This window comes from Taeniopygia guttata, chromosome 1 (assembly GCF_048771995.1).
Source record: "Taeniopygia guttata chromosome 1, bTaeGut7.mat, whole genome shotgun sequence".
Lineage (NCBI taxonomy): Eukaryota > Metazoa > Chordata > Aves > Passeriformes > Estrildidae > Taeniopygia > Taeniopygia guttata.
Window position 1 is genome coordinate 8,344,646 of NC_133024.1, and position 26,509 is coordinate 8,371,154.

The window sequence follows — 26,509 nt, forward strand, 5'->3', positions numbered from 1 at the left end:
CAGTTGATGATACAAATGGAATATTTTCACTCAAAATGGCCTAAAAGAGGGAGAAGAGTGTGTTTTTTGCAGTACTTTTTGAAGCTGTATTTGCTACCTACCTTTATCATGTTGCTGAATAAACTGAGGTTACATAATTAATACTACCACAGTCTTGGGGTTTTAAAAGTAATGTCAGAATTGGAAAGTTCATCTAGTAATTGCTTGAATCACCAAACATTTCTGTAACAGAGAGGCAGGTATTTCAGAAACTGGAGATGGCACTATATGTGTTTCTGTGGTTGTGGACTTTGGTATTGTTTCCAGTAGACTATTGAGGAATTTTAAACCATTATGGTACCACATTCATACACTGAAAATCATCATGAACACAGTTTTGAACCTCCCTGCTGGCCTCATCCAATCCCTACCAAAATCAATAGGACCTTTGACAGAGTCCCAAATAAATCCATGGGTGATAAAAAGAATTTAAAGTGGATGGCTTGGTCAGAGAAGAGGCAAAGTCCACTGAATTTTCTCACCTGTCTCACCCAGAGCTAAGAATCAGAATTGCCAAAAGTCTTTCCAAAGGACAAGAATGTTTGAAAAGTTGCAGGGGTCTTGTAGGAGTTGGAAAAAAAACCCAAAAACTTAACCTGTGCTCAAAAAACAGTCATAACATGTAACCATCATCCTCACCTCTACCAGAACTGCTAGACAGAGAAAAGTATATAAAAATATAAAGAAATATAAGAGGACATTAGGTGGAAAAGAGAAGCTCCATCTCACATCCCTCTCTGAAATGCTGTGATCATAATTTTGAAAGGAACAGCCTACTTTCTTGGGTGAAATTTAGAACTTCAGTTATAAAACTGGCTGCCAGTAGTGAACATCCTGCTGAACAAACCCAGAGAAAGACAGCAAAATTCCCAAGGCTCATCTCAAATCATTTTAGACAGGGTGAGTTTCCTCTCTCATGCCATGCTCCTTCTACTTTTAGGTCTCCTCTGGTTTGTTTTTTAAGTTCTGCTCTAGTATTATTGCTCTTATCCTCACTTCTGCTTCTTCTCTCTGATCATTTGCTTTTACAAGTCTTAAATCACTTCACAGGTGAAATACTTCTCCTTTTATCTCTTTTTCTTTCCCCTTAATCATCTCTTTCTGGGATAGTCTTCAGTGATAGCTTGAATAAGTTGTTGGAATGTAAAAGCAAACTGAAAGTTAATTCCGGTATTCCAAAGATCACCTTCCAATGTGATCATGAGTTGCAGCTGAGAAGGTGAAATAAATTTTTGTATTTGTTTTTTTAAAAATTCTTTTTAAAAAATCATTCAAAATTACTAGCAATTAACTTGAAGGGTTTTTCAAAATTCATCCTAACAACACATTTCATGAATACTAAAATTCTCTTATACCTGCCTATACTAAAATTCTCTTATACCTTTCCTTCATCTATTGTTATAGAAATCATCTTGTCATGACAAACTAGTTCCTCTCTTTGAAAGAAAAATCAACAATTAGTCTTGAATTTCCATGATTTCTATTGTGACTCTAAAGATAGGTGTTTCTGTTATTATACTGATACTAATAAAAAGGAACAGATCTAGTAAATAAAGAGTTTCCTTCTTCCATACAGAACCTAAAAGTGAACCTCCAAAATCACTTTCTATGTAATTCACAAAACAAATCTATTAACTCATTGAAAAACATTAATAATGTAAAATACAAACCTTTCAAACATTTTGACCTTTTCAAAACACATTTTTTTTCACTGACTGGTGTCAGAGAGAACTAAAAAAACATTGTATAATTATTTTAGTCTGAGCTCATGGTTCTTTGGCTTTCTCTAAGAGAGAATAATAGTATTTGGAGATATTGATGTTTTAGCTTCCTGCCAGTCACATTAAGTTGTGCCAGTCCTCAGACAGCCAGTGAGAATATCACATTTAATCATCATTAATGCTGGCTTTCCTTGAATCACAGAACACAACTACTGTGAGCAGATATTCTGCTTTTAATAATAGATATAGGCATAGAATCCCCAGTAAATTCTTCTCTTCCTCATTAAACCTTTTCCCCTTCATCAGGCTGATCATCAGAGTGTGAAGAAATGGTTCATAATCCTCCAGTCTGGTGTCACAACACCACTGGTGCATTATTTTGCCAGTGGAAACCCCAGAGCACAGCAAGGATGGATCCTGTGCTCGTGTGCCTTTGGGGGAGGTGGCCCTGTGTGAGCACCCACCTTTCCCTGCTCCCAAGGGCTCAGGACCACCAGGAGGGGGTCTCCAGGTCTCCAAAGCTGGGATGACACCATCCCCTCCAAGTTTCTTTTGTGTAAAGGTGTAAAGATCACTTCAGCAGGTATTCCTCCCTCACAACATAGCCAATAAGGAAATTGTATATTTATGCTACCAAAGAGAATGTATTTCTTTCCCTCAGAGCAAGTCTGAAACTCTTAAAAGAAAAGAACACCCTTAACTGAACTAGGAGCACAAGTCAAAGATTTTCTTGTGGAAAGAAATGCTTAGCCCAAGTCAAAATATACAGAAATTTCAAAATAAGAAAACACAAATTGTGAGGTCCACTTAGAGCACATTGCATTCAAATCTGCATTTCTTAGCATTTCTCTGGCACAACCCCCCTTTTCTATTAAAACCATTTTCAAAGTTGATGGGTGAACTCAGTGTCTCAAACTGGCAAATAAGAAAGGACACAATGGTGCAGAACATGAACTTCTGCACCTGAATGGGACTGTAACACCAGATCAACACAGATCTGAAACATCATCTTTTTTTTTAACCAAGCATTCTGCTAATTGTTAGGTGAGCATAAAAACAGAAAGACAGGTCAAGAAACAAGTAGTAACATACCCTCTGTGCAGAGTTCATCTGACCAACTTCTTACATTGCCTATTAGAAATATCCTGTCAAATGGGGATTTTCCATTTACCCCCAAATAACTGCTACCTAATTTTAAGATTTTTCTTGCACCTGAATTATATGATGAAAATAATTTTATACAGAGTCACACTTCTGCTGAAGGAAAACCAGACTCTCCTCTAAATTACAGATATCTTAAAACTTCACATAGAGAGTAACTTTTACATGCCTTGATGATTTATTACTCCAAATTTCATCCACTCAGCAGTTTTCAAAAACATATTTCTAACAATACTGTCAACATGCAATGTTTAACTCTGTTGCTGTGCTAATGAAGCAGCTTTTTCAAACTCCTAACTGAAATACCATTATAGCTCAGATCATATTTATTACCACAACACTAGATGACTGGTGTATCTAACACAATCTGCACAAGAACTTATCCACAAGTGTTGTGTTTCCCTCCTTAAGCAAGTAAAATGTTATAAAAGCTTTTTCTTCTGTAAAATTGTGCAACTTACCTAAAATTTAGATAGTTCTCTGGTAATTTTGGAAATATGTATCATAGCATAAATCCTTTTCCTCTCAGCAGAAATCAGAATCTCAGAACATTGTTTTAAGAAAAAATTACATGCATCACAACAAAGGAATTCAGAAAAGCTGCAGGAAAGCTTGAATAAATAAAATAAATATGGATAGAATAAAACTGGCCTCCTCCCAAAGCCCGAGTTTGTCAAAAGAACAAAGCATACACAAACAACATGTAAAACCTGAATTCAAAATAGATTTATAAAAAAGGGATGAGGACACATGTTTTTTCTATTTCAGCTTGAAAAATAAAGGGACACGGCAATGAGTCTTGCTGGCAGGCAGATAACTCATAGGCCCTGACCCTTCGGCTCACCAGGAATTCAAACACAAAGCTCTTTTCATAGTGACCGTGCCATACATTCTCAAGATAAGGCAGCGAAATAAGGAGCAATGGAAAGGTGCCACAAAGCTCAAACTGCAGAAAACTGCTCAGAAATTATGTTCACTCATTCACCTCCATGCAGCTGCACACCAAGTGCTGGCTGCAAAACTATTTCTTTCCAAATCAGAAGCCATGCAGTGTGCTTTTAGAAACAGAACCTGTCTCCTGAAGCAAGAAAAGCATGAGAGAGCAAGCAGCAAGGAAAGGGCTATCCCTGTGCATTTCTGTATCGTTCAGAACTGAAGTGCACATCCGGAGAAATCATCTGGAACACAATGAGCTCTGCAGAAGGATCGCTGCGGTAAAACGGAAGGGTTTTTAGAGACAACAAAAAAAAAAGCTACATTTCAAACAACATTTCAAATCTGGACTCACCATGAATGAGCAACAGTTGCCTGAAGTTAGTGTGTTATTTTCTGCCCTGTTCCATTGCACTTTTTGCCTAGTTGTCCAACACTTGGTAGCTCAGAGCTGCCACACAGAGGCCCCTTCCGTGATCTGGCTTATTTGCCTGTCAGTTTGAGTCTCAGCTTCTGTATGATGCAGCTGTGCACTTTGCTGAAGGTCTAATATCATTTCCATAAGCTTTCTCCCTGCCTGGAGCAAGCAGTTTGTTCTTCCTGCTCAATAAATACTCAGATCACTTTTCTGGTACTCACAGGGATAAAGCTTTAAGTTGTTAAGGAGTTCTTACTAAGTAGTGGGTGGAGAACATAAGCTCAGTACAAGGAAACTCTGCGCATAATCAGAAACTGAGAAACTTCCTCCCTTTCCCCCAACCCCTCCTCTCACCAGGCAAAGCTGCCAGTGCCTCCTTTACAGAAATTTAGGAATGTAAAGGGAGGACTCAAAGGGGCCCAGTCAGACAAGCCTTTCTCAATCAATTAGCTTGCAGCCATTACTTGTGACCCTAGGTCACACAACATAAGTGTGTGGGGTGTGCCTTTAGGGGTACACCAAAGCTACTTATTAAAACTTACATAACCAAAAGTGTTCAAAATCAAATAAACTCCGAAAGCTGGAAAATACTTTCCCTGTACCAGTTTTGAAGGAAGAAGAGTTTTATGTAAAGAAATGTTGCTTTTCTTTTCCAATAATGAGTCACTTGATGCAGGAAACTAATTTTTTTTATACTCAAAAGAAAAAAAAGAAAAGAAATGTGAGATGCATAAGCATACTTTAAAGTGGTATTTGTTTTATGATTATGCAAAGACTAAATAATACTGGTCTGAGTGATATTTGATGAAGCACATGATCATGTTTTTTTAAAATAAGACTATTGTGTGTAGCTGCAAAGGCATAGATATTTATAGGACTATTTAATTAAAGTTCATCCTCTGTGTTTCAATCCTTTGCAAGAAACTAGTTCTCAGCATTCATATTCCATTCCACATTTTAATACTCCAACATAACAAATTGAACAATTTACTGTTAGAAAAGTATAGAAAAGAATATTTGAACACTACATGAAGTTATCCTACCCTGAACACACAGGGAAGAGAGGGTGTAACTTGCCATGATTCCCACACAGCAAGGTTACACCCCTTGGTGTGAAGGAAAACTTCAAAAAGACCCTCAGCTTCATATCCTGCCAACCCAATGACATGGAGATGATGCCTTGGAAAAACCCATGAGGGAGTCCTGATTTGAAAAGCAGATCTATGACAACCCCTTTCTGGGCCAGGCGAGATCAATGCACTGCAGGGGCGATGCACTTTAATCTCCAGGTGCATCGCAAAGCATCTTTAAGTAGTGCCATAGATCAAGGCTTATACACAGAAGAAAAAAAATATTTTAGCCCAAACTTCACCATCTACTGAAGGTAATGGAGAAATAGCTACACAAAAGCTCATAGAGGTCTCAGGGAAAGACATAACCATGTAGGAAAGTAGTGGTCATGTAGAGAAGTTGACGGAGGGTGTTGTAGACAACCTACAATCTTCATGTCCCTCCCCTGTTAAAATCCCAACTCTCAGAACAGGCAGCAGAGCCCGTGTTAGTTCAGACATTCATTCAAGAGATCAGATTGCAGGATCAGGGCCACTAAGTGCCCTGGGGTAAGGATTTTACTTCTGTCTTGCACGTAAGACAGCATTTAATAAATTAGGTCACATTTTATACCCTTGGAAAGCCCTGGCAGTAGAAATAATAATCATGAAAACTTTAATTTTGAAAGAAAAAAATGAGTTCAGGATTAAGACACTGGATTGGAATTTAGGTTATTTTGGTTTTGTTCCCATTTGTGTTTCAAATGGCCTAAATTATTTGGGAGGCATCACTTCAATTTCTGCATTTATATCAAATTGCCTTTGTCTTGCAGTTGTAAAGCCTTCACCTCCTCAAAGTCTATCAATAAAAAATGGATCATGATAATAATCTTATGTATGCAAATCCCTTCAATACTGATTCCCAACACATGCTCTGCATAGTGGAATTAAAGCAGGATAGAATATAAAATATTTACTGACACTGGACTTCTCACTAACTGAAAACAAGAAAACTATCTACATCAAATCTTCTGAAATCTGTGCAATCTCCAGGAGATAAAAAACAAGTCCTTATACATAAATAACAATATAGGCTTTGTTCTTTCTCCTTTAGCCCTCTAAGTGTAAGGCTCATGGAAAACTTACAGCATTAGGTGTTTAAAACTCAAAAGGCTGGACTCCCTAATAGCAGAAAAAAATGGGAGGACTGTGCCTGTGAAGAGAGAGGCTGTCTAGAGTGTTGTTCTCAGCAAGTGTTAAGAAAAGGAGAACTCATTCCATCTTTGGCCAGTCTCTGTAAACTTTCAGGCTGAAGCAGAGGAATTACCATTGATTCTAGGTTTCCCTTTAACCCACAATTTCCAAAGCAAGATGAATCCCAAGCAGCCCACTTCAATATACGTTTACACCTTTCCTTTGGAAAAGTCGATATGGAAAATTTACAACACAAATAACAAAGAAATGTAAAGGATGTTTTTGATGTAACTTAAAACAATGCTTCCACACTAGAAATAATAATAGAATAATGGTTCCTCCTGGCACTCTTGAGTCCCCTGGCTAAGGACTCTTCCGTTTCCTGATTGCTGGCTGCAAAATTACCACTCCATTGGCTCCACTCCATTGCTGCCACATTTCAGCCACGCAAAGGTAATGTGAGCCATTTCAAAATTATCTCTAACAAAGAAAGACACAAAGTTTGAAGATGGAACAAGATGCTCATACCAAAGAAGGCAACCAAGAATATACAAAACTCCTTTAGCATTCTCAGGGTGTAGTGCTATGAGCAAGATTCCTTTTAATTAATGGAAGTAAACACCACCTTTAGATCAGCCCAGAACACAATGTTTCAGAAAAGGGTAATAGAAGTTTTCATGTATTTTTCCACATTTTCCCTTTTCCTCAAAAGTGATTGAATTTGGCGGGATATACAAGTCACCTTTTCTCCCCCCTTATTTGTTGCATTTTCTTGTAGACTAAGTAAATGCTCAGCTCCTCGCATCAAGGTATTTTCACACTTACTAAACTCAGAGTCACCAAGGAGATTAAATGTGCAAGAATTTTACAAGCTTTTCTCTGCATGTGCAGATCTACAGACCTGGATTACACCCAAGTTCAATGTGATCAATATACAATCATGCTACATTAAGGGATCCTTTGAGAATAAAAGAGATTTCTTGGTATTTGGGAGTTTTTTTTCTACACTGGTCAATAGGAAAAGCAACATTAATTCACAGACCTAGCTCTCCTTCCTCTGTTATCCTCTTAAATGAGATTAAATTAATTTTAGTTATGAAGATAAACAAACTATGTGCAAAACACTTGTGGCAGAATCACATGTGTAAAGTTTATAGTGTTGATAGTGATACTCAGCAGACATTCATATCTTAAGTCAAGGTCTAAACACTCTACATTAAAAGCAACTGCTCCTTTAAGAAATAAAATAAAAGAAAATTCATTCCACTAAAAAAAAAAAAAAAAAAAAGCTTGCAAATACACTACAGTACTTTGAAACAGATCCTTCACTCTTTAAGCCTTCTTCCCCTGCATTCCCCCACCCCCTTTTCCTTTCAGGAAACAAAACTCAAGAAGAGAAAGAGAGAGAGAGTCAAAAGGTTACAGCCGGCTTGTAAGTGCAAAGAACGTGAGAGGCCCATTCTTCCCCTTAACACCTGACATCCCAGGGTACATTTTCCCCAGCACCGAGGCTGCTGGATTAGCCATGCAGCTCCTGGTGATCATGCAGGCTGTGCATCTCATTTGCCATGCACTGCAAGACTTAAAGGTCTTCTCCTACCCCTGCTCCTGTAAATTATTGTCATTCCTGCTACACAATTACAAACTTAATTAATGACAATTTGCATTTTGCCATGATTAGACCCATTTAAATACCTCTTCTGAGCCCCAGATAACAGATAAGAATTCATTCCTGGAATTCGGAAGTTTGAAAAAGTTGCATTTATTCTTATGCGTTTATTCTTAATTACAAATAAAACCCAAGAGAGAACCTGATAAAAAAGCAAATAAATGTTAAAGCTTTGATTAAAAATAATAATCTTGATCAAAAACATTTGTGACAGTGATATTCATGCTGCCAGTCCTTGGCTCAGGATAGCCAGGTTTCCATTATCTCCCACAGCTTATTGCAGCAGGTGAAAACCATCTAAGGCATGTTTGTTACAGGTACAGAACAATGAACATGCCAAAGAGAAATACCAAATTACCAAAGTCTTTGCTGCACTTTTTCTAGGATGGAGGTTCCTTGTAACCCTCAGAGGTAGCTGAGATCTGCTTGCTTGGCTGATGCTGTAGGAACAAGGAAACAATTACCTCTAATTAGCTGCATAATCATGCACAAAATGGAAAAGGATTGAGAACAAAGTTAATTCTAAACACCAAAAGTCTTCAGGCTAAAGGACAAAAGAGAAATAAGATTGATTAGGGTAGAAAAGGTACAGTTCACAAAAATCAACATCTAGCACCAATAAAAAATAGGAGAAAGAAGGACAGAAGAATTACTTGGAATTTCCTGATGTTAATAAATATTATGTTCTGATTTAAAGATAACTTAATTTCTAAAAGGATCCAAATTCCAAAATTAATCAGAGCAAAATTTAGCAGTTAATTAATAAAGTGAGAACATGACCAAATGCTTTCTGCTGTTGATACAAGGCACTTGTTTGAAGGTACTGGTATTTTCTTTATAGTGCAGAGAATATTGTAAGTTTTGTTTCTTGGACTTTGCAAAATGTCTTTGTCCAGTCACTACTAAGAGTGAATGCCACAAATATTGCAGGAGGAATCTGAGAAAGGGAAAAAAAATCAAAGAGGCAAATGAAAATTCTAGTATTAGATAGCCAGGCTTTCAAAAAACATACTGAGACAACTCAAACATATGGGACTCAAATGTGTGAAAAATCCAATGAGAACATCCCAAAGAAGGTTTAAAGGAAGACTACACAGGTGTGCAGCTTCTTTAAGAAGATTTTATAACCAGCAGGATAAAAGTTTTCTGAAGAAATTAGTTTTTACAACTTGTTTAGATGCACTGTGGTAAAAAAATTCCTCCAGCTGATTTGATTTCCTAGAAATGAAAACAAGTGGGTGTGAGTTTGTTATTTGTTACTTTATTGAAAGACTAAGATTATTAGTTATTTTTTATGTCACTTGGTTCTTAGAAGTGTGAGTGAACACAAACACAGATTAAAGAGAATGCAGTCATTCTAGATACAAGCATTAAATGAGATTTTAATGGGGTCTGTCCATCACCTCACCAGTAACCTGCCAGGTAACACCACAAAAGCCCCCACTAGACCTGCCTGCCAGCCAGGATAGTTTAAGTCAGCTTTATTGTTCAGGTGAGAGGTGCTATTTATTTGGGCCACAGAATAGAACAGATATATACACAGGCACTACTTATTTTAGCTGCATTTATATTTGTAAAAAAATAGACCCATAAAACAAATCTGGTGCCAAAAAAGACCTTGAAGGGAAAGATACATAAAGGAATTCCAAGAATCCCTGTCAATATATCAACAATCTAAGTTTTGTGTACAAAAACTGACTGGCTAGTGGCAGCTGACTGGGGGTGGGGAAATATAGATTGAGCAAATTTAGTGTGTAAGTCTAGCCCAACATGTCCAGCCACAGGCCCTACTGTTTAAAAAGAAGCAGGTAGTTACTGCCTCCTGACATCAATGAAGACTTCCTAAAGCACCTGTCTGGTGGAGATCCTGCATTCTCACACATATCTCATTACATTAATCCTTTCATGTCTGCAAACCCCATCCCATGTGGCCAATGTGGACAAGCAATGAATCTGTTCTTGAAAAAGTTTGAATATCCTAAAAATGCTACAGAAGTTTTAAAATTTAATCTCGTAACATACATGAAAACACATGGATGGGTAAAACCTTTTTCTGCCGTTGCCTACACCAGCATTTAACATCTACTTTCAGAAGAAAAGTGGAATTTTTACCTACTGTATATCCAGGCACACCACCCTGACTGAGAACTACAATGGGGAAAAGCTTGGTAATACTTGCTCCGATATATTTTCTCTGAGGTTGATGCTACTTCTTTGTCTGTGAGCTTTTTTACTTTTTTTTTAAATGTCATGAAAAACATGACCTTGCTGAAGCTTCTGAGTTAAAAATGAATTCTCAGTAGAAAAATATCCCTAAAGTAGATTCTCTTTCTTACCAGGGAATGCTCCAGCAGTCAACTTCAATTTGCCTTAAAGACAAAAAGGCATCTCTCTAGGGATAAAAATCAATCCCCAAACTGTCAGCAGCAACACACAAAGTTTAAAAATGTGCTTAATTCAGCACAAACAAATGCTTGTAAATTGTCAAGCCAATATGTGAGAAGTGTCTCTTCCATTAAATAAAATCATGAGCTAAACGAAAAAACTAAAAAGGGGACAAAGACACCACAAGCAGATGTATTTTATCCACCTGATATCTATCAAGCACACTTGTACAGAATAATAAGAAACCAGTTTTAACTAATAAAGTGCTGATTAAGTTTAAAATTATTTTAATTGCTACTGACTTTTTTAAAGGTTTTCATTACTGTGGTGTACCAGTGCACGTAAAAGCACACCTTCTCCACACAGCTTGGCAATGGGAGCAGTTTGGGACAACATCAACTCAGATTTGCAATCCAAAGGTGATCCACACTCTGTGACAGGGAAATCAGTTTTCCAGCTTGGAGATGTTATCCCAAATTCCAACAACTGGGAAATGGCTGAAGTCATTGCTGGGCTTCAGATGTGCATTGGGGTGTCCTTGTCCTCCTCTGCCTTTGTCCTCCTCCCCTCAAGGCCAGGGCAAGGTTCCGAGCCCCAGCTGAGAGTCCTTGCCTTTCTCCTCTTGTGTACCTTGTGGCACCTATGGAAACTGCTCCCACTGTCCCACCCTCCTGAGGTGACCCTGCCTCTTCCTGGTAGCACTCTGACATCCTTGGAGCTGCCTCCACACCCCCCACAGCAAAGAGATAAGGTGCAGGGGCTACTTGGAAGTTGTGTGGGCAGGCAAGGACCTTCCCCATCTGTCCATGCCGCCTGCAAGTGCTCTGGAGATTGTTTGGGGGGTTTAGTTCAAGACTTTACTGCATTTCTGTATGCCATTGATCACAGCACGGAAGAGACAGAACATCCTAAAAAAAGAAATAATACAGCCATGACAGCTGTTACTGTAATTTCTCCCCAGGATAACAATAACTTGGACTTTTCCCCCTGTAGCTACGTTTCATACCCCAGTAGATGAGCCCATGATCACCAACACTTGTAAGAAACACGCTCAAGATTTGTGCAGAGATCCACCTATAGTCTTATTCTTCAATGAAACAACTTAATCTTTCTGTACCCCAGTCTCTGATCTCAAAATCTCAATCTAGAGTATATAATATGGACTTGTTATCAAATAGGTTTTATGCAATAACCAGTAAAACCTCTCAGTTTTGTTCTCACATGTGGCTGTATACATCAGAAAGTCCTGAAACAAGAAAGTGCTATTCAGGGTAAACAAGGTGTTCTGTAAAAAAATAGGCTGTGTTTTCCCTAAAAAGCCAAACTTGCAATGACCTAAAAATAAAAGGAAAAAAAAAAAAGGCCCCTCCTCAGTAAGGGTGTGACACAGATTCAAAGATCAAGTTTCAGTGATTTCTGCAAAATTGCACCAAAGCCTTCATATGTGTTAAAAATGTAAAGGGATGTCCTACAGTATGGAAAAAATCCACCATAAATCAGTTAAAATACACAACCATAAATACATATGGAAATACAAAGTGAATGAACAGTGCAAAAAGCAGGAATGTTTCATAAAGCAAAAAAGTAAGTAGGGAAATCATCACAGCAAAATAGCAATGACCAAAGCAGAAAACAGTGTTATTTGATGTGTAAAAATGTAAAAAAATGTCTTTTGTGTAAAATGTAGAAAAAATAGACCAAGTTCCATGCTGGAAATGCACCTCAAGACAGACACGACCATGTGTCATCACTATGCTTTCATGTTAATTTCTGTGAGCACAGAAATACTGTGAGTTGTGAACTTTTAGCTAGAATGAGAAAAAAGAAAAAAAAGAAACAAACATAGCCAATAAAGAAGAACCATAAGAATCTCCTTCTGCCATTACCTCCAGAGGTAACAACAGTCAGATATCCACACACTGACAGAAATGTCACACAATTTCACATGTAAGGCAATAATGACAGAAAAGGAATGGCTACTGCTACTCTCTGAATTGCTTCAATATAAAACTTTCTATGGAGACTCCTAGGGATTGAAAAGGGAAGAAAGTACTCCACATTTCCTGATTTATCTCAAAAATCAAAAAGTCCAGATTATTTGCAGCTGATACTTCAGAATGATCAGAAATCTTTTCATCACTACTTTGGCAAAGAAATTTTCTGATACATGTGATCAAAGGCAAAGATTAGCTCAGGAATCTGGACATCATTTATTTTGGCAGTGTGCATATATTAGTGGATTCTTTTGGTCCTCCCTAGGATTAACATGCTTTTTGAGAGATGGTATGGGGTCCATACAAAAATCTGAAAGTTCAAAGCTATATTGCTTGGTCTATTCACCCAGGAAATTGAACTAGAACAAACTATCTAGCAGTCAAAAATAAGACTGCAGACTCTTCCAGAAGAGAGTAAAAATTCATAATCACTGGTATTGGAGATCTTTCTCATTGGCTAGTTCCCTCTTCCAGAGAGTACATCACCACATGAGTTCTCCCTGTAACTTTTCTTACTATTAAAAAATATTTTTCAAAAATGTATATATAATTTCTTAACCAAAATACTAGTTATAACTCTACCTATTTTCCATTGAGTGAAAAAACTTAATTTTTCTTTGGTTCTCTTAACACTGAACTATTTGAGTCTTTAAAGAGAAGTTACATCTCTGTCCCTTTCACAGAAGACAACAATTGTTGTTTAGGTCCACAGTCATTATTTCCATTGAATCCAAAGACAGCAAGAGTGCAACTTTAAGCTAAAAGGCCAAATTAATAGGTTCAAGTCAGCATGAAATAAACTGGGGTCTCAGGGGTGATAAACTTTGGTTGAGTCAAGCAGGGCAGTCCATACTGCCTGCATTTCTTGTTGCTGTGTGAATACACCTTTGAGCACTCTGCCACACTTTCAGTCTTTTCTTTGGGCCTTAACTAGAACCTGTCAGATTTTGCAGGCATGGAGAGTGTCACCTCTTGCAATTTCACAAGGTGGACAGGATTACTGGGATTGAGCCAGCAGTTCTCAAGGAATTGTCAGTGTTTCACAGTTTTGGTTCAATGCCTTGGGAGGAGAGTTCCTGATTCTGCAAGTTGGGCTGAATCCAGCCCCATGCCTTGAAGACTGAGGGGATGGGGGAGGCCAGGGGTAACTCATGAGCAGGGTACAATCAGAACTTGCAGGAATGTTGCTGGAGAAGGAGTTGAGGGGAGGGTAGGGTTGGGACATGCAGCAGTGCTGGGGCTTCTGTTTTGGCAGCCACCCCACACTAACTGCATCTCCTCAGTGCCATTAAGAGCTAAAGTGGCAACACCATCTCAGCTGCTGGCAAACCATTTACAGCTCCACTGTTGTAGTCTGGGCACTGCTAGGTTTACATTAACAAGGTACTGGCAGCAGGAGCAAAAAGGAAAACCTAATCTTGTCCTTTCACATAGTTTCATTCCTATATCCCAATCTTTCATATCCTGCACTCTGCTCATCACTGTGCTGGGCCCTACTGCAGCCAGGAGGGCAAGGGGGATTGCGACCTGAAACCTTACACCAAAGGTCTGTGAGTACAACAGGCTGAAGATTCCCTGAGGGAAATCCTTGCCTGGGCTTCCTAAGAGGTAACTGGAGAGCTGCTGTGCCTTCCCTGTCCACTGCATGAGAGCCAGACAGCGTCTGAACAATTGCTATTTGATTTGGGTTAAGAGTCAGACACCACCCGGGGCAACATCCAGACTGCACCAGGGATTCTGTTTCCGGAAACAGGAACAACAGGTGGGAATTTGCAATGGCAACACTTTGCACACTTAGAGCACCACTGTGCTTCGGTGCTAAAGAATACTACATGTTTCAGGGTGATTTTTTGCATTGTGCTGTAGCAATATTGAGAGTAGAGTCTATCCCCAAACTCTCTGACCTTTTGTAACAGCTGATGATCTCATACTCAGGGATGGAAGTGCCGCCTTACTTTTTTTGCTGCTCTAATTTATGTCTGTCAGATGAATGTGCACCACATCATGCAGTGAGAGAGCATGGAGGTAGTGAAAGTGGGCTGCTGTATGACAGGAAAAGGGTGTTACTTTCAAAACTCCATCGTTTCAGTTATGGCTGTAATCCTGATTTCATTAGTTATCTGATAGAGCGGGAGAAAAATTGCAGCAGATCATTGGTGACTTCAGCCATGCAAAGCCATAAGGGAAAAATAGTATACTCTGATTTCTGGAAGTATACATGCTCTATGAAAGCCTTCTTGTCATCTCTATTGGTACAGACAATACTTGGATGGACAAAAATTTCTCTCTGAAGACACCAAAAGTTTTGTGAATCAAACTAAGCTCTATCACACAAATCTATTTTTTCTTCTCAGCTGACATCCACAGTCAGAAACTTGTCATTGCTGTTCCTTATTCATTTGTATGTTCAAGAGAAAATTTGCTCAGCTTCTAATTTAGACAATATATTTTATCACCTCTGACTACCTGGCTTAAAATACTAGGTAGGTACATCACTCATTTCTTAATTTAGTGCTTCCTCACTGAACCTATTAATGTTGAATGGACGGATGGCTTCATGACATTACTTCCACTTTGCCTGAATGACTGAAATTATGCAAACAGAACAACAAAACAAGAAATAGACTTCTTAAATACAAAGCTATTGGGAAGATAATACCCATAACAAACTTTCTGTAATCATTATGGTCTGGGAACAATTCCAAGTGTAGGAAGACCATGTGTTACTATGCTTCTATAATGAATAGAACTTTACAATCCTACTTATAAAAAATATATTTTTAATATTTAAGCAGCACTAATTTATAACATTTCTGAGGCCAACAGGTGAAAAAAATTGGCAGAGTAAAAGTATTTTTGCATGCTGGGCACAGAAATGAGAAAGTTTTGTCTAGAAAAAATACACGCTCACACTCTTTTCCTTTTTCAGTGAAATCCTGGACTGGTTGTCACTAGACACCTCAGACTATCAGGTTAATGCTCAGTGAATGTTCCCTTCATGTTTATACCTGAAGGAAAGCTGAAGTGATTTCAGGGTTTAACAAGCCCAGTGGCATTCAAAATGCCCTACAAACCCTCTGAGAAGTTCGGTTCCCAAGCCACAGCTCTGGTCTAGCGCTGCAAGAGGCACAGCAAAATTCCACATATGGCATTACAAACGTGCCCTAAACTCTGCCCCAGAGGGACCATCTTTGAGGCCAAGAGAGCACTTCAATCTCAGCTCCCCTGCAGACCTTTGGCTCAGTGCTGGGGCTGCTACACAGGGTGCCAATTAGCGCCAGCCGATTGCTCCTGTGATGTGCACACCTCTCTGGGAGCCGCACTGAAGCTCCCAACTCATTTCCTACAGGTCACTGGATGCTGACAACTCTGTCCAAGATTCACTAAGGCCCAGTTTGGATTAGCAATTTAGCAGGAAGGTCCTGTGCCACACTGCCCTCCAACCTCTCTCATGTAAGCAATTTGAATACAGCAACTTCTCGGCTGCAAATTGACTAGTTTCAGAGGTTAGAAAAGTCCAGAAGCAAGTACATTTACAAAGCCTGCCATAAAGTGTTATTGGGAAATTAAACTGTGCCTTGCCCCCTTCACCTTTTGCTATGTAGACTGCATTTGAAGGATTTCATTAGGGCCAGAGGCCAGAGCTTACATTTCTGTTGCCAAGTGAAATGAATCATGGAAGTAATTGACTTAACTGGGAATTCCAATAAAATACTGGGTTTGACCTGGGAGTCAACAAATATTTGGCCACTTCAACATTTTTAAGATGTGAGCAGGAAGATTATGGTTTTAGAATAAGAAAAATACATAGTTATAAAGTCTTCTTCAATCTAATTTAATAAACCCATCTCAACAAAATTATGAGAAAAAAGAGAGTCTTACCTGAAAAGTATGTAGCATTGTAGGCTATAGCATATCTGCAGTAGCTAAACTTTCACTGCTGTTAGTACCTTAAAGTGTACTCTGTGGTATCCCAATGTATATTTCCCTTGAGCTGCAATCCCTTTTACTAGCTAAACTTCTGCCAAATACTGATCATAGATCCTACAGAATTGATTCCAGTGCCAGTCACTACCAGTGGGAGCAGCACCCTGTGATGGTTCATTTTGCCTGCGCTCTCATTCCTGATGCTGCTCTGGAGTGGAAATGGGATACAAAGAGTGTGTATCCTCCTCCTTCTCAGACTGATTCCTTAGCTAATCCTCAAGAGGCGCAATAGTTTTTTTAAACCACATTAAATGAGTATAACCACAGTGCACACACATTTATGCCTGGTATAAGACATCATGACTGCAGCCATGGAAGGAATTGTAAAGGAATTTTTTGCATAGGTTGTTGTTGGAATTGTAAAGGAATTGTATGTATAAGTTGTCATGGAAGTTGTTAAAATGTATCATTTTCATACAGAATCAGAACTGCTGTTATTCTAAGATGAAGAAGGTGTTACAAACTTTCTGTTCATCTAATCCAGCTCAGCCACATCTGTACTCTAGAGGTATGTAAACACTCAGCAAAAATAGAAGGATATCTGCTCAGCAGTGTCAGCCACTTGAGGTGCTCCATTTCCTTGACTCCTGCTCATCTTTGACAGATGATTGTAATGCAATAGCTCAAAGGAGATAGGAAACAGGAGATTGAGACACCCCTGCAGGGCTCCACTGAGTTTCAAAGGTGCCAGCAGCAAGAAACACAGTAAATTAAAAAGCTAGAGTGACAAGAAGTGCAATCTTTAGAGCTAAATATATATTGTATGTTGTATGAAGTCACAATATAAAGGGCTTCTACTGGAGAATAGCTTTACAGCAAAGACAGATATCTAAGACTTAAATTGGCTAAGTTAACAAATAAAAATGTAATAAAAAATGAAGCATTCTGAGTGTGAGCCCCATGCAGAAAGGCATGAGAAAGCAGCTGGGGACTTTTATGTTCCCCTTGCTCCTGACACTCAAAGCACCCCACAGCCAAGAAAAACCAGAAGGTGCTCCCTGCTTGTATTGGGGCCAGGTTTAAAGCAACACAAAGGGACACATTCTGCTTGTTGAAGCAAGAACATTCTGCTTGTTGCAGTCCTGTCCATTCCAGCATGACATGATTGCCAGAATTCCTGGGCTTTACAGGCAGAGCTGAGGCTGTTCTTTGTGGCACCTGATGTACCCACTTTGCTGGTGACTCATGATGCTATCCCAGCATTTTTCATTTATCTTTACTAAGATACCAGGCAACAAAGAATGAAAATAAATAGGTTTCTATTATTCTTGTTTCTTGAGGACTGGGCTGAGGAGAGCTGTTTTTCAATGCCTTTTATGCAGAAAGAAGGTGCAGAAACTGTCATGCTGAATTGCAGCATTTGGGACTGCTCTTTATTGCACAAATGGGAGAATTTTCCTGGATATTTGTACTTCACAAGGAGGACTTCCCTATATCATAAAAAAGAGGGACGTCTTCCTACTAGATCACATTCTATGTATAATAGAGAGTTGTATATATTAAAAAATTAATTTAATTCGGTCAATGAGTACCTTCTGGTATGTAGGTGGGAAAACAGTACTTATAGAAAATAATTTATTGCAAGAGAAAGCTAGACAAATTCCTATTAGAGGAATGACATTTTTAAGACAAAGAATATATTTTAATTAAAGCTGCCTTTAATTAAAGCTGTTTAAGGATATGTCAGATAAATCCTGAAAGTCTTTAAGTCAAACCTGATCATCTTTTTAAACTCTGTGTTAGAGCACAACAGAAGTGATAAGCTTGAGACAGCTTTATTTAGTGTGGCTCTATGGCCTTTGGTAGGTCATGGGGTCAGAGAATATCAGTCACCAGTGCTGCCTTTTCTGATGACTTTAATCTTTAAAACCTTCCCATGAAACTGTGTGACCTATCGTTAGCAAAACGCATAAAAAATGGCCAAAGTGCATATTTGGTTGCACATGACATCATAAATTACGAAGAGGACTATTCTGAACAACGAGTTTTCCCTGGAATTAAACAAGAAAAAAATGGGGAAACAGGGCTCCCACTGTCAGCACTGCCTGACAGCAGACACCACCAGGATGAGCTGATGCTGTGGTGCCCCAGCCAGGTCTCCACCTCCAAGTGGTCACTCACCTCTGCCAGAGGTGAAACCTTCTCAAAATCACTTTGACCGAGTTCCCCAAACAACACATTTGTAAAACACCAGCACTAACATCTTACCCTGGGAAGTACAAGGCGGTGCTGATTAGCTGTGTTTGATCTCATGCTCCCCTCCTCCCTCACTAACTTTCACAGCTCCAAGACCATGAGAAGCACCCAATTTCAGTTCTGCATATCCTTTTGCAAAAGTTTCACTTGATTAGAGTAAAGGTTGTTCAAATACTTTTACTCATAAAAAAAGGGACATGCTAAAAAAAGACATTATTAAAGATATATTCAACCTCAAGCCAAGACACTGAAATCAAACCAAACATAAAAGACTAGGGAAACACACTGTAACTCACTCAATAGTGTAACAAAATGCTATCACTGCAGAAAAACACGAAAGTAATAAAGGTAACTTCGACCTTAGTAGCTTTTAAAGTGTTAGGTACTGATGAAAATTTCCTAACCTGATTTAAGAAATCTATTCTGCTCTACAGCCTTCTTATCTTTTCTGTGATGCGAAAATTCAAAAGCCTCCAGCATTTTTTCTAATTCTAAGTTGAAGTTCAAGGAATTAATCTACAATTTGTTGAAAAATTACTTTAAATAATAATAATATTTTAATATATTCCACAGCCGCCACCATTCTTTTACACATCATGGAAGGATTTCCTGAGAAGTAGGAATGAATTAGGAGTTAAATGTCTTTGTAAACACAATTGAGCACTTGAGAAGATAAATAAAAATGTTAGGAGACCAAATAACCAAGAAGCTGAATTTATCTCTGTTCAGATTGCAGTTTGTTTTTATAGCAAAAGGCAAGCAGCTGTAATGGAAGCTCAGGAACCTCCTTTACAATTATCACTTGTTTTATTAACAGGCAGTGAAACCCAGAAATAAGGGTCAGGAACACAGCAACTCTATTCTTCTACATTAGAAACATCATGTTACAAAGAGTGACAGGTTCCTCAACCTGAGAAAACAGACCCATTCCTACATGAGCTTTTGCTCTAAAAACAGCCAAGTTCTTTCATTCCTGTAGCAGGAAACAGATTTTACTTTTATACAATTTAATCAAGGAACCAAATAGAAGATGAAAAATTTGTAAATTGACCATATTTTAAATGCTTACCTGGAGCTGCACAAACTTCCTTACTAGAAAACACTTGCTTCTTGTTAGTGAGGGTACTTGGGTTTGGGTGAGATATTTTTGTGGTGTTGTTGTTGTTGTTTTTTAACTCTGCACACACCATTGAGCAATATCAGTCCAGATACAGAATTCAGTATGCACATATCTGGAAATTGCAGAATTAATGTGCAATTTAAACTCAGCCTAAATGCTTATCTGGGCTTGATTATTAAATAGCTTGTGATTTATTATTAAATAGCTTGTCTTTAACACACAGCACTAATGTTGCTTCATTCAATACACAAGATAGACAATGCTCATTTTAAAAGCAGTTCACTACTTTGTTTTGTTCCATTACTCATATTGCAATCCTTTGTATCACAATTTATTTCCTATCTGTGGTTCAAAACCTGTTCTGAAGACAAATTAATTTACTTTGCCCAGGCAGTTGTTTGGAGCTCATCATCAGAGGATACAAGCAATTCAGCCGTATTATTTTTACTGCAACCTGGGAAAAAAGTCAGCATCTGTCTTGTAAAGATGACAATGCAGGGAGAGAGACACAGGTACACCAAATCTGAGACATCTGGCACACGAGCTGTACGAGAAGATAGCACTACTCATTATTCTGTAGACTCAAAACAACTCCCTAGTGACTTCAGGAGCAGACATGGGTGTTCAAGCCTCTGATTAATCAGAGTGTAGGATCTCACAGGCAGCACACAGAAGCCAGGGAATACACTCATGATATGAAAAAATTATTGACTTTGCTAAACATCCCTGGCAGGAGCAAGACTACAGGCCTATTATTCAAAGTCTTATCTAGTTTTTCACCTATATATTTCCTTTCCTGTAGTCTTTGATTTATCTACTACACACCATCCACCTGCAAGGAATGAAGTCTTTTCCACTGCACAAATTCCATGGGCAGGTCTAATTCGGGGTCTGGATAAGGCAGAAATCCTGCAGGAGGTGAGGACATGGGGAGAGAGAAAGAGGCAGTAGATAATTACAGAGTTAAAAACTGCTCTAGTGCACATGAACCAATGAGCCATCTTAAATGACCTCAAATCTGCCAATTTTTTGAGTACTTCACTTTGGTACCTTAAAAATACTCTTTCTATGTTATTTCTTTCATGCTACTGCCATACAAAATCCTGTGCTTTATGTGCCAAAAAACTTGTTTATGCTGCAACAGAATTTTAGAAGGGCAATAGAGGACTAAAGGGACCTTTCCATACGTAACTTTTTAAACGTCATGCTTTGCTTTTTACTTAAAGGCAACTTTGATTTCGTTAGATTTTGTTTGATTGGTCAAGGATTTTTAGGGGGGAGATAGTTGTGTTTTATTTAATACATGGAATTAATTTAATGCGTGTGCCTTTCTTGAAAAACTGCACATTCTAAATAGTCCTTTTTTTTTAATGAAGAATGTCTTTTCCATTATATTTATTGACAAATAAGCCTCAAACCTCATTTGAGAACTGAGATTTGGATCACTTTAAAAGACTGGACAAAAAAATGAAAGCTAGCTGAACATCTAAATCACATCCAGAGTGGGACCATCCACAGAAGGACTCTGATACTGTGGGGCACACTGTAAACCTGCCATTAAGAGTGTCACCTAAATAAGCCCAACAACTTCACCATAAGAAACATACTTAAATTCCTTCAGTGTGGTTCTCCGATTTCCATAAGTATTTTGCAGTTTTGCCTGCGAATTGGTTGGATATTCTTTCCCGTTTGGGCAGTGGAAGCCCCCTGGCTTTGGGTAGCACAAAGCCGCGGTTTGTACAGCCCAGGCTGGGCGGGTGAAGCCCGAGAGGGACGAGCCGGGCTGGGAGGAGGATGAAGGATGCCCGGTCCTGGCAGGGAGGAGGATGAAGGTAGACCGGCCCCGGCAGGAAGGAGGATGAAGGATGCCCGGCCCCGGCAAGGAGGAGGATGAAGGATGCCCGGCCCCGGCAGGGAGGAGGATGAAGGTAGACCGGCCCCGGCACAGAGGAGGATGAAGGATGCCCGGCCCCGGCAGGGAGGAGGATGAAGGTAGACTGGCCCCGGCACGGAGGAGGATGAAGGTAGACTGGCCCCGGCACGGAGGAGGATGAAGGATGCCCGACCCCGGCACAGAGGAGGATGAAGGATGCCCGGCCCAACACAGAGAAGGATGAAGGATGCCCGGCCCCGGCACGGAGGAGGATGAAGGATGCCCGGCCCCGGCACAGAGGAGGATGAAGGTAGACTGGCCCAGGCAGGGAGGAGGATGAAGGATGCCCGGCCCCGGCAGGAAGGAGGATGAAGGATGCCCGGCCCCGGCAGGGAGGAGGATGAAGGATGCCCGGCCCCGGCACGGAGGAGGATGAAGGTAGACTGGCCCCGGCCGGGAGGAGGATGAAGGATGCCCGGCCCCGGCAGGGAGGAGGATGAAGGATGCCTGGCCCCGGCAGGGAGGAGGATGAAGGTAGACTGGCCCCGGCAGGGAGCAGGATGAAGGATGCCCGGCCCCGGCGCGCTGCTCTCCGGCGCCGGACCAGGAGCATCCTCTAGCGGCCAGCGCCTCGGGAAGCCCCTGCCTCCCCCGGGAACAAGAATCTACTGGAAGGCGGAGAGAAACAGCAACCGAGGAAAACGGGCAGAAGCCAGAAGGGTACTCAGAAGATGAAGGATATTTTGCCGGTCTCATTTATACCCCCATGTCAGACTAAAAGGGAGACAACTCCCTCCTAGGTTATGAGTAGCACAGAGAATCATTTCCCTTCCCACTCTGGAGCACCCTCATCATCAGCTGTGCTTTGGTGTGTAAGAAAACAACAACAAAAGGAACAGAAGCCCCCCTGCCCCCCCAACATACAAACAAAAAAACTAAATGCCACAATCCCCCCCCCCCCCCCCAAAACACCCACAAAAAACTCCAAATGGAAACAAACCAAAACATCCCACAAATCCAACCGGTTTGAAAGGGCTGTGTACACAACTCTGAAGTGTGTTACATTTGCATGAAACTTGTAGCCACTTTACTTAATCAACAGCTTCATTACATTCTAATCAGCCTATGGTGAAAAAAAAGAGGGACAGATGCAAAAGAAAAAAGAGCAATCACATGAAGTTGCCATTTCCCCAGACCATAAAACAATCTCATTTTGGTTAAAAATAAACAAATAATCAACCAACCAAAAACAAAATCAATCAAACAAATAAATAAATATATTAAAAATATATAAAGAATTGCTCAGTAAGGCTTCCCCAGCTTAACTCCTTGGGAACTTTAGAGAATTTGGTATAGATGTGGACTGAAGTTTGGCTCTCTATACTATTGCTATGAGCTGGGATTGAGGCATAAAAAGCCTAAGGTGGGTACACACTGCCTGAAAGCATAAATCAGTTTGTTAGGGCATGAATCACACAGCAAAGTCCAGGAGCTAGAAGGCAAAGCACAAGTGTCCAATGTTTTACAGCCCATGAGGATTGCACCTGGGATCACAAATGGTCACCTTAGCAGCTGCAGGAGGAAAATGACCAAGACACATTGGTTTGATGGGGAGGATGGCTCTTGGGAGAGCAGAGCTGCTTTCTCTCAGGCAGCATTTACCCTCCAAACACATCAAAACAGAAAACATTCACCTGGACTACTCTTCATAGTCTAAAACATTCCAGCCAAGCCTGGATTAGGAAAAAAGGTAGCATATTTTGACCTGTATGACAGCAATATGGTCCAGTGCAGCCAGTAGATTTATAAAAGTGACTATGTTTGACTCCCAGGCACAGCTAAAAATTAGTTATATCCTGATGGGTAATATTTTGAAATAAAATTTTCTAATTTACCGTGGGTTTCTACAGGGGATAATTTTAGGGAATCTTTGCTATGATTTAAAGCAAACTCTACTTGCCTGTCTTCTCATGAAAGGAAAGTGTGACTCAGTTTTCTCCCATTTCTGCCTGGCTGCAGTCAGCCACAGCAGAGCACCATGCCAGCAGCAGTGACTAAGCCACCATGTGCCTGTGGCTTAGCCATGACCTGGCCACCATGAGTGGCACTCCAGAATCTCAGACTCTGCTGCCTGAGGGTGCTGGCCCTGATCTACCCACCACTGAAGAGAAACAGATAAAGAAATAAAGTATTCCTGATGTCCATTAGACCTGTGAGACACACACAAAATGCAGTGTGTTGAGAGCAGTTGTCACATTGCTCTAGATGGAGAAAACAAGAAATTGAGAAAATTGGAGAAAACAAAAATTTCACAGGAAAACAAACAAAATCACTTCTGCAGTGACAACTATCCTTCAAGCATGTGACCTACACTCCTCTCAAGGAACCCTGAAACTTAATTTTTATACACATGGCACAGATCACACACATTGCTGATGCAGTGTCACAAACCTTTTATATTTCAGTGGGGTGGAAACCTAGAGACACTTCTGGTAAGGACACAGTGTTGCAGGAGAGCATTTATACTCAAATTTCTAGCAGACTTCAAATCAGGTCATGACATAGCACATATACATTGTTATGCATATTTCTGTTTGTGTGTGTGTGTGTGTGTGTGTACATACCTTCTGTACCTAATTAAATATACACACACAAAATGATGCACACTTAATTAGCTATTACAACTTAAGACAGTTTGTCTACATACCTGTAAAAATGCAAACATATGCTCAGGGGGAGGAAAAAAAAATATTAGAAACTTAAAAGAATAAGGAACAAAAGGCCAGGTAAAATTCTGGTAAGTTTGCCAGTAAAAGATGTACCAGAAGGCAACAAGAGAAAAGCAAAGAGGATGACCTATGGTGTAAGAACATAAAACAAATTAGAAAGCTCCAAAATTACTAGCTGGATAGAGGATGTGGTAATGATTATTCCCTCTTTCCCATTAGGGAGCCTCAAATACAATTATCAGGCAGCTGCTCTAAAACCTACAAAAGAAGTACATTTCCATACCTAGATCCTGGAACTCATTGTCACAGAACACTTCATTAAGAGTAAATATTACCAAGAAAAAGGTTGCTAATATATGCAAGAAGGTAAATCCCAGCCTACTAACATAGAGATACAGATATAACCTCTGGCTTAGGACAGTCAGCTGCCTGATCCATAAAAAATAAGTACAGAAAAGATGAAGAAATGTCACTATTTACCTGTCCAATTCTTCATGTTTTCCATTCTTCACCTCTATAAGGTTTTATTTTACTTGTCTTCTCCATGTAAGTTTATGTCTTATTCGTAGGTCTATGAATCACTTTACCCATCACAGATGTTTCATACTTTGTTGCTACTGCTGTAATCACCAAACATTCACAGCATCCTTCCAAACCTGCCTATTCCTGTACAATTCAGTGATGCTCTTTCAGCATCCCATAGTAACCCAAGAACAGTGTTTGCATTTATTCCTTTCTAAATCATTCAGTAATTTTCACCTGGTAGGTTTAATATTTGTTTTTATTACCTTTATATCTCACCTTACAATACTGAACTTCTGGGACTTTTAGAAATGGAGAAGTAAAACAAAAAAGCAAAACTTATAAATAGTTCTATGATAATCCTATACACCTATCAATGAAATTAAGAACCAAACAGCTCTTTTTAACTACAACTTTGTCTTACTGACACTGATTTGCTGAAAAATGCATTTACAGATTGATTCTTCATTAATTACTAAAGCTTCATTAATGCTACAGGTAGCATGAGCTGTTATTCCTCCAGTAGAAATATCTCCAGGAAAAGTTCACAGGTGGTCAAAGATTGATTGGATTTCCTTTAGAAGAGCTAAAACTGCTCCACATTCAAGTCCATAATGCTGCAACTTTGCCAGCTAACAAGAGCAGAGCTAAGCACCCTTCATTAGAGTTCTTGCAAGCTGCACAGAGATTAAAGAATCATATAAAGTTAAACCAGGTTTCTAGCTGAAATTTTTACAGCCTTTATTACAGTGGGGTTTAAACCTCCATGGCTGAGGTTTGTAACTGCTACCAGAATGTTACAGAGCAGCAGGAGGATCATTACCAAAACCAGAAGCTGAAGAAAAAAAAGACTAGCTATCATTCCATTACATACAAAGGACATCTTAGCCATGACTGCAACCCAGTATTAAGCCAAACACAGTCAATAATCACTGAAACATTATTGTATTTTGTTCACATAAATATGTTGTCAACAAAATAGTCTGCTGAAAGCAAACTGATACCTTTTCACAGGCACGGATCCAGTACCTTCAAAATGTTATCATCCAAGTGTAAAAATACAGATAATTTAAACTATCACCTGGATTGGGTTTTTCTTTAGTGTCTTTTCTTCCTTTTTTTCCCTTGTCAATAAAGATACAATTTTACTTTCTCAAAGTTGAAAAGACTGGAAAAACTCATCCTTTTAATAAAGGAATTGGTTATTTAACCAGTCTGTTACAAAACAGACTTGATTTGATGTTGGTGTGGTGAAGTTGGGAAAACTTGAAATATAAATTTTACAGTATAAAATGGAAGGTTCATGGTGGAGAACAGGCACTTGAGCTCCTACTGCCTCTGAGAGCAGACAGGCTGACACATTTTATTGCTGCCTAGCAAATACTAGACATATTCTACCTGCTTTAACAAAGGAAATTTTACCCCATATTCTGTGACAACAAAATAATATCTGTGTAGTAAATCACTCAGAAAACAGTCAGTCCCAGGAATACTAAATCAAACTAATTCAGTTTCCTTG

General features: G+C 39.4%; 1 protein-coding gene across 40 annotated transcripts in view; it reads right to left on the reverse strand.

Annotated features, from left to right (window-relative positions):
• Window positions 1-26,509, reverse strand: part of LOC115492903 (uncharacterized) — a 531,227-nt gene that overhangs the window by 427,559 nt on the left and 77,159 nt on the right. For 13 of the 40 annotated variants that reach the window (XM_072923183.1, XM_072923180.1, XM_072923190.1 and 10 more), the window contains exon 1: window positions 21,474-22,495. The exons of 22 other annotated variants lie outside the window; for them this stretch is intronic. In XM_072923183.1, the coding sequence (XP_072779284.1) occupies window positions 21,474-22,495 (1,022 nt within the window). 5 more of the 40 variants (XM_072923273.1, XM_072923237.1, XM_072923241.1 and 2 more) reach the window with 3 other exon arrangements.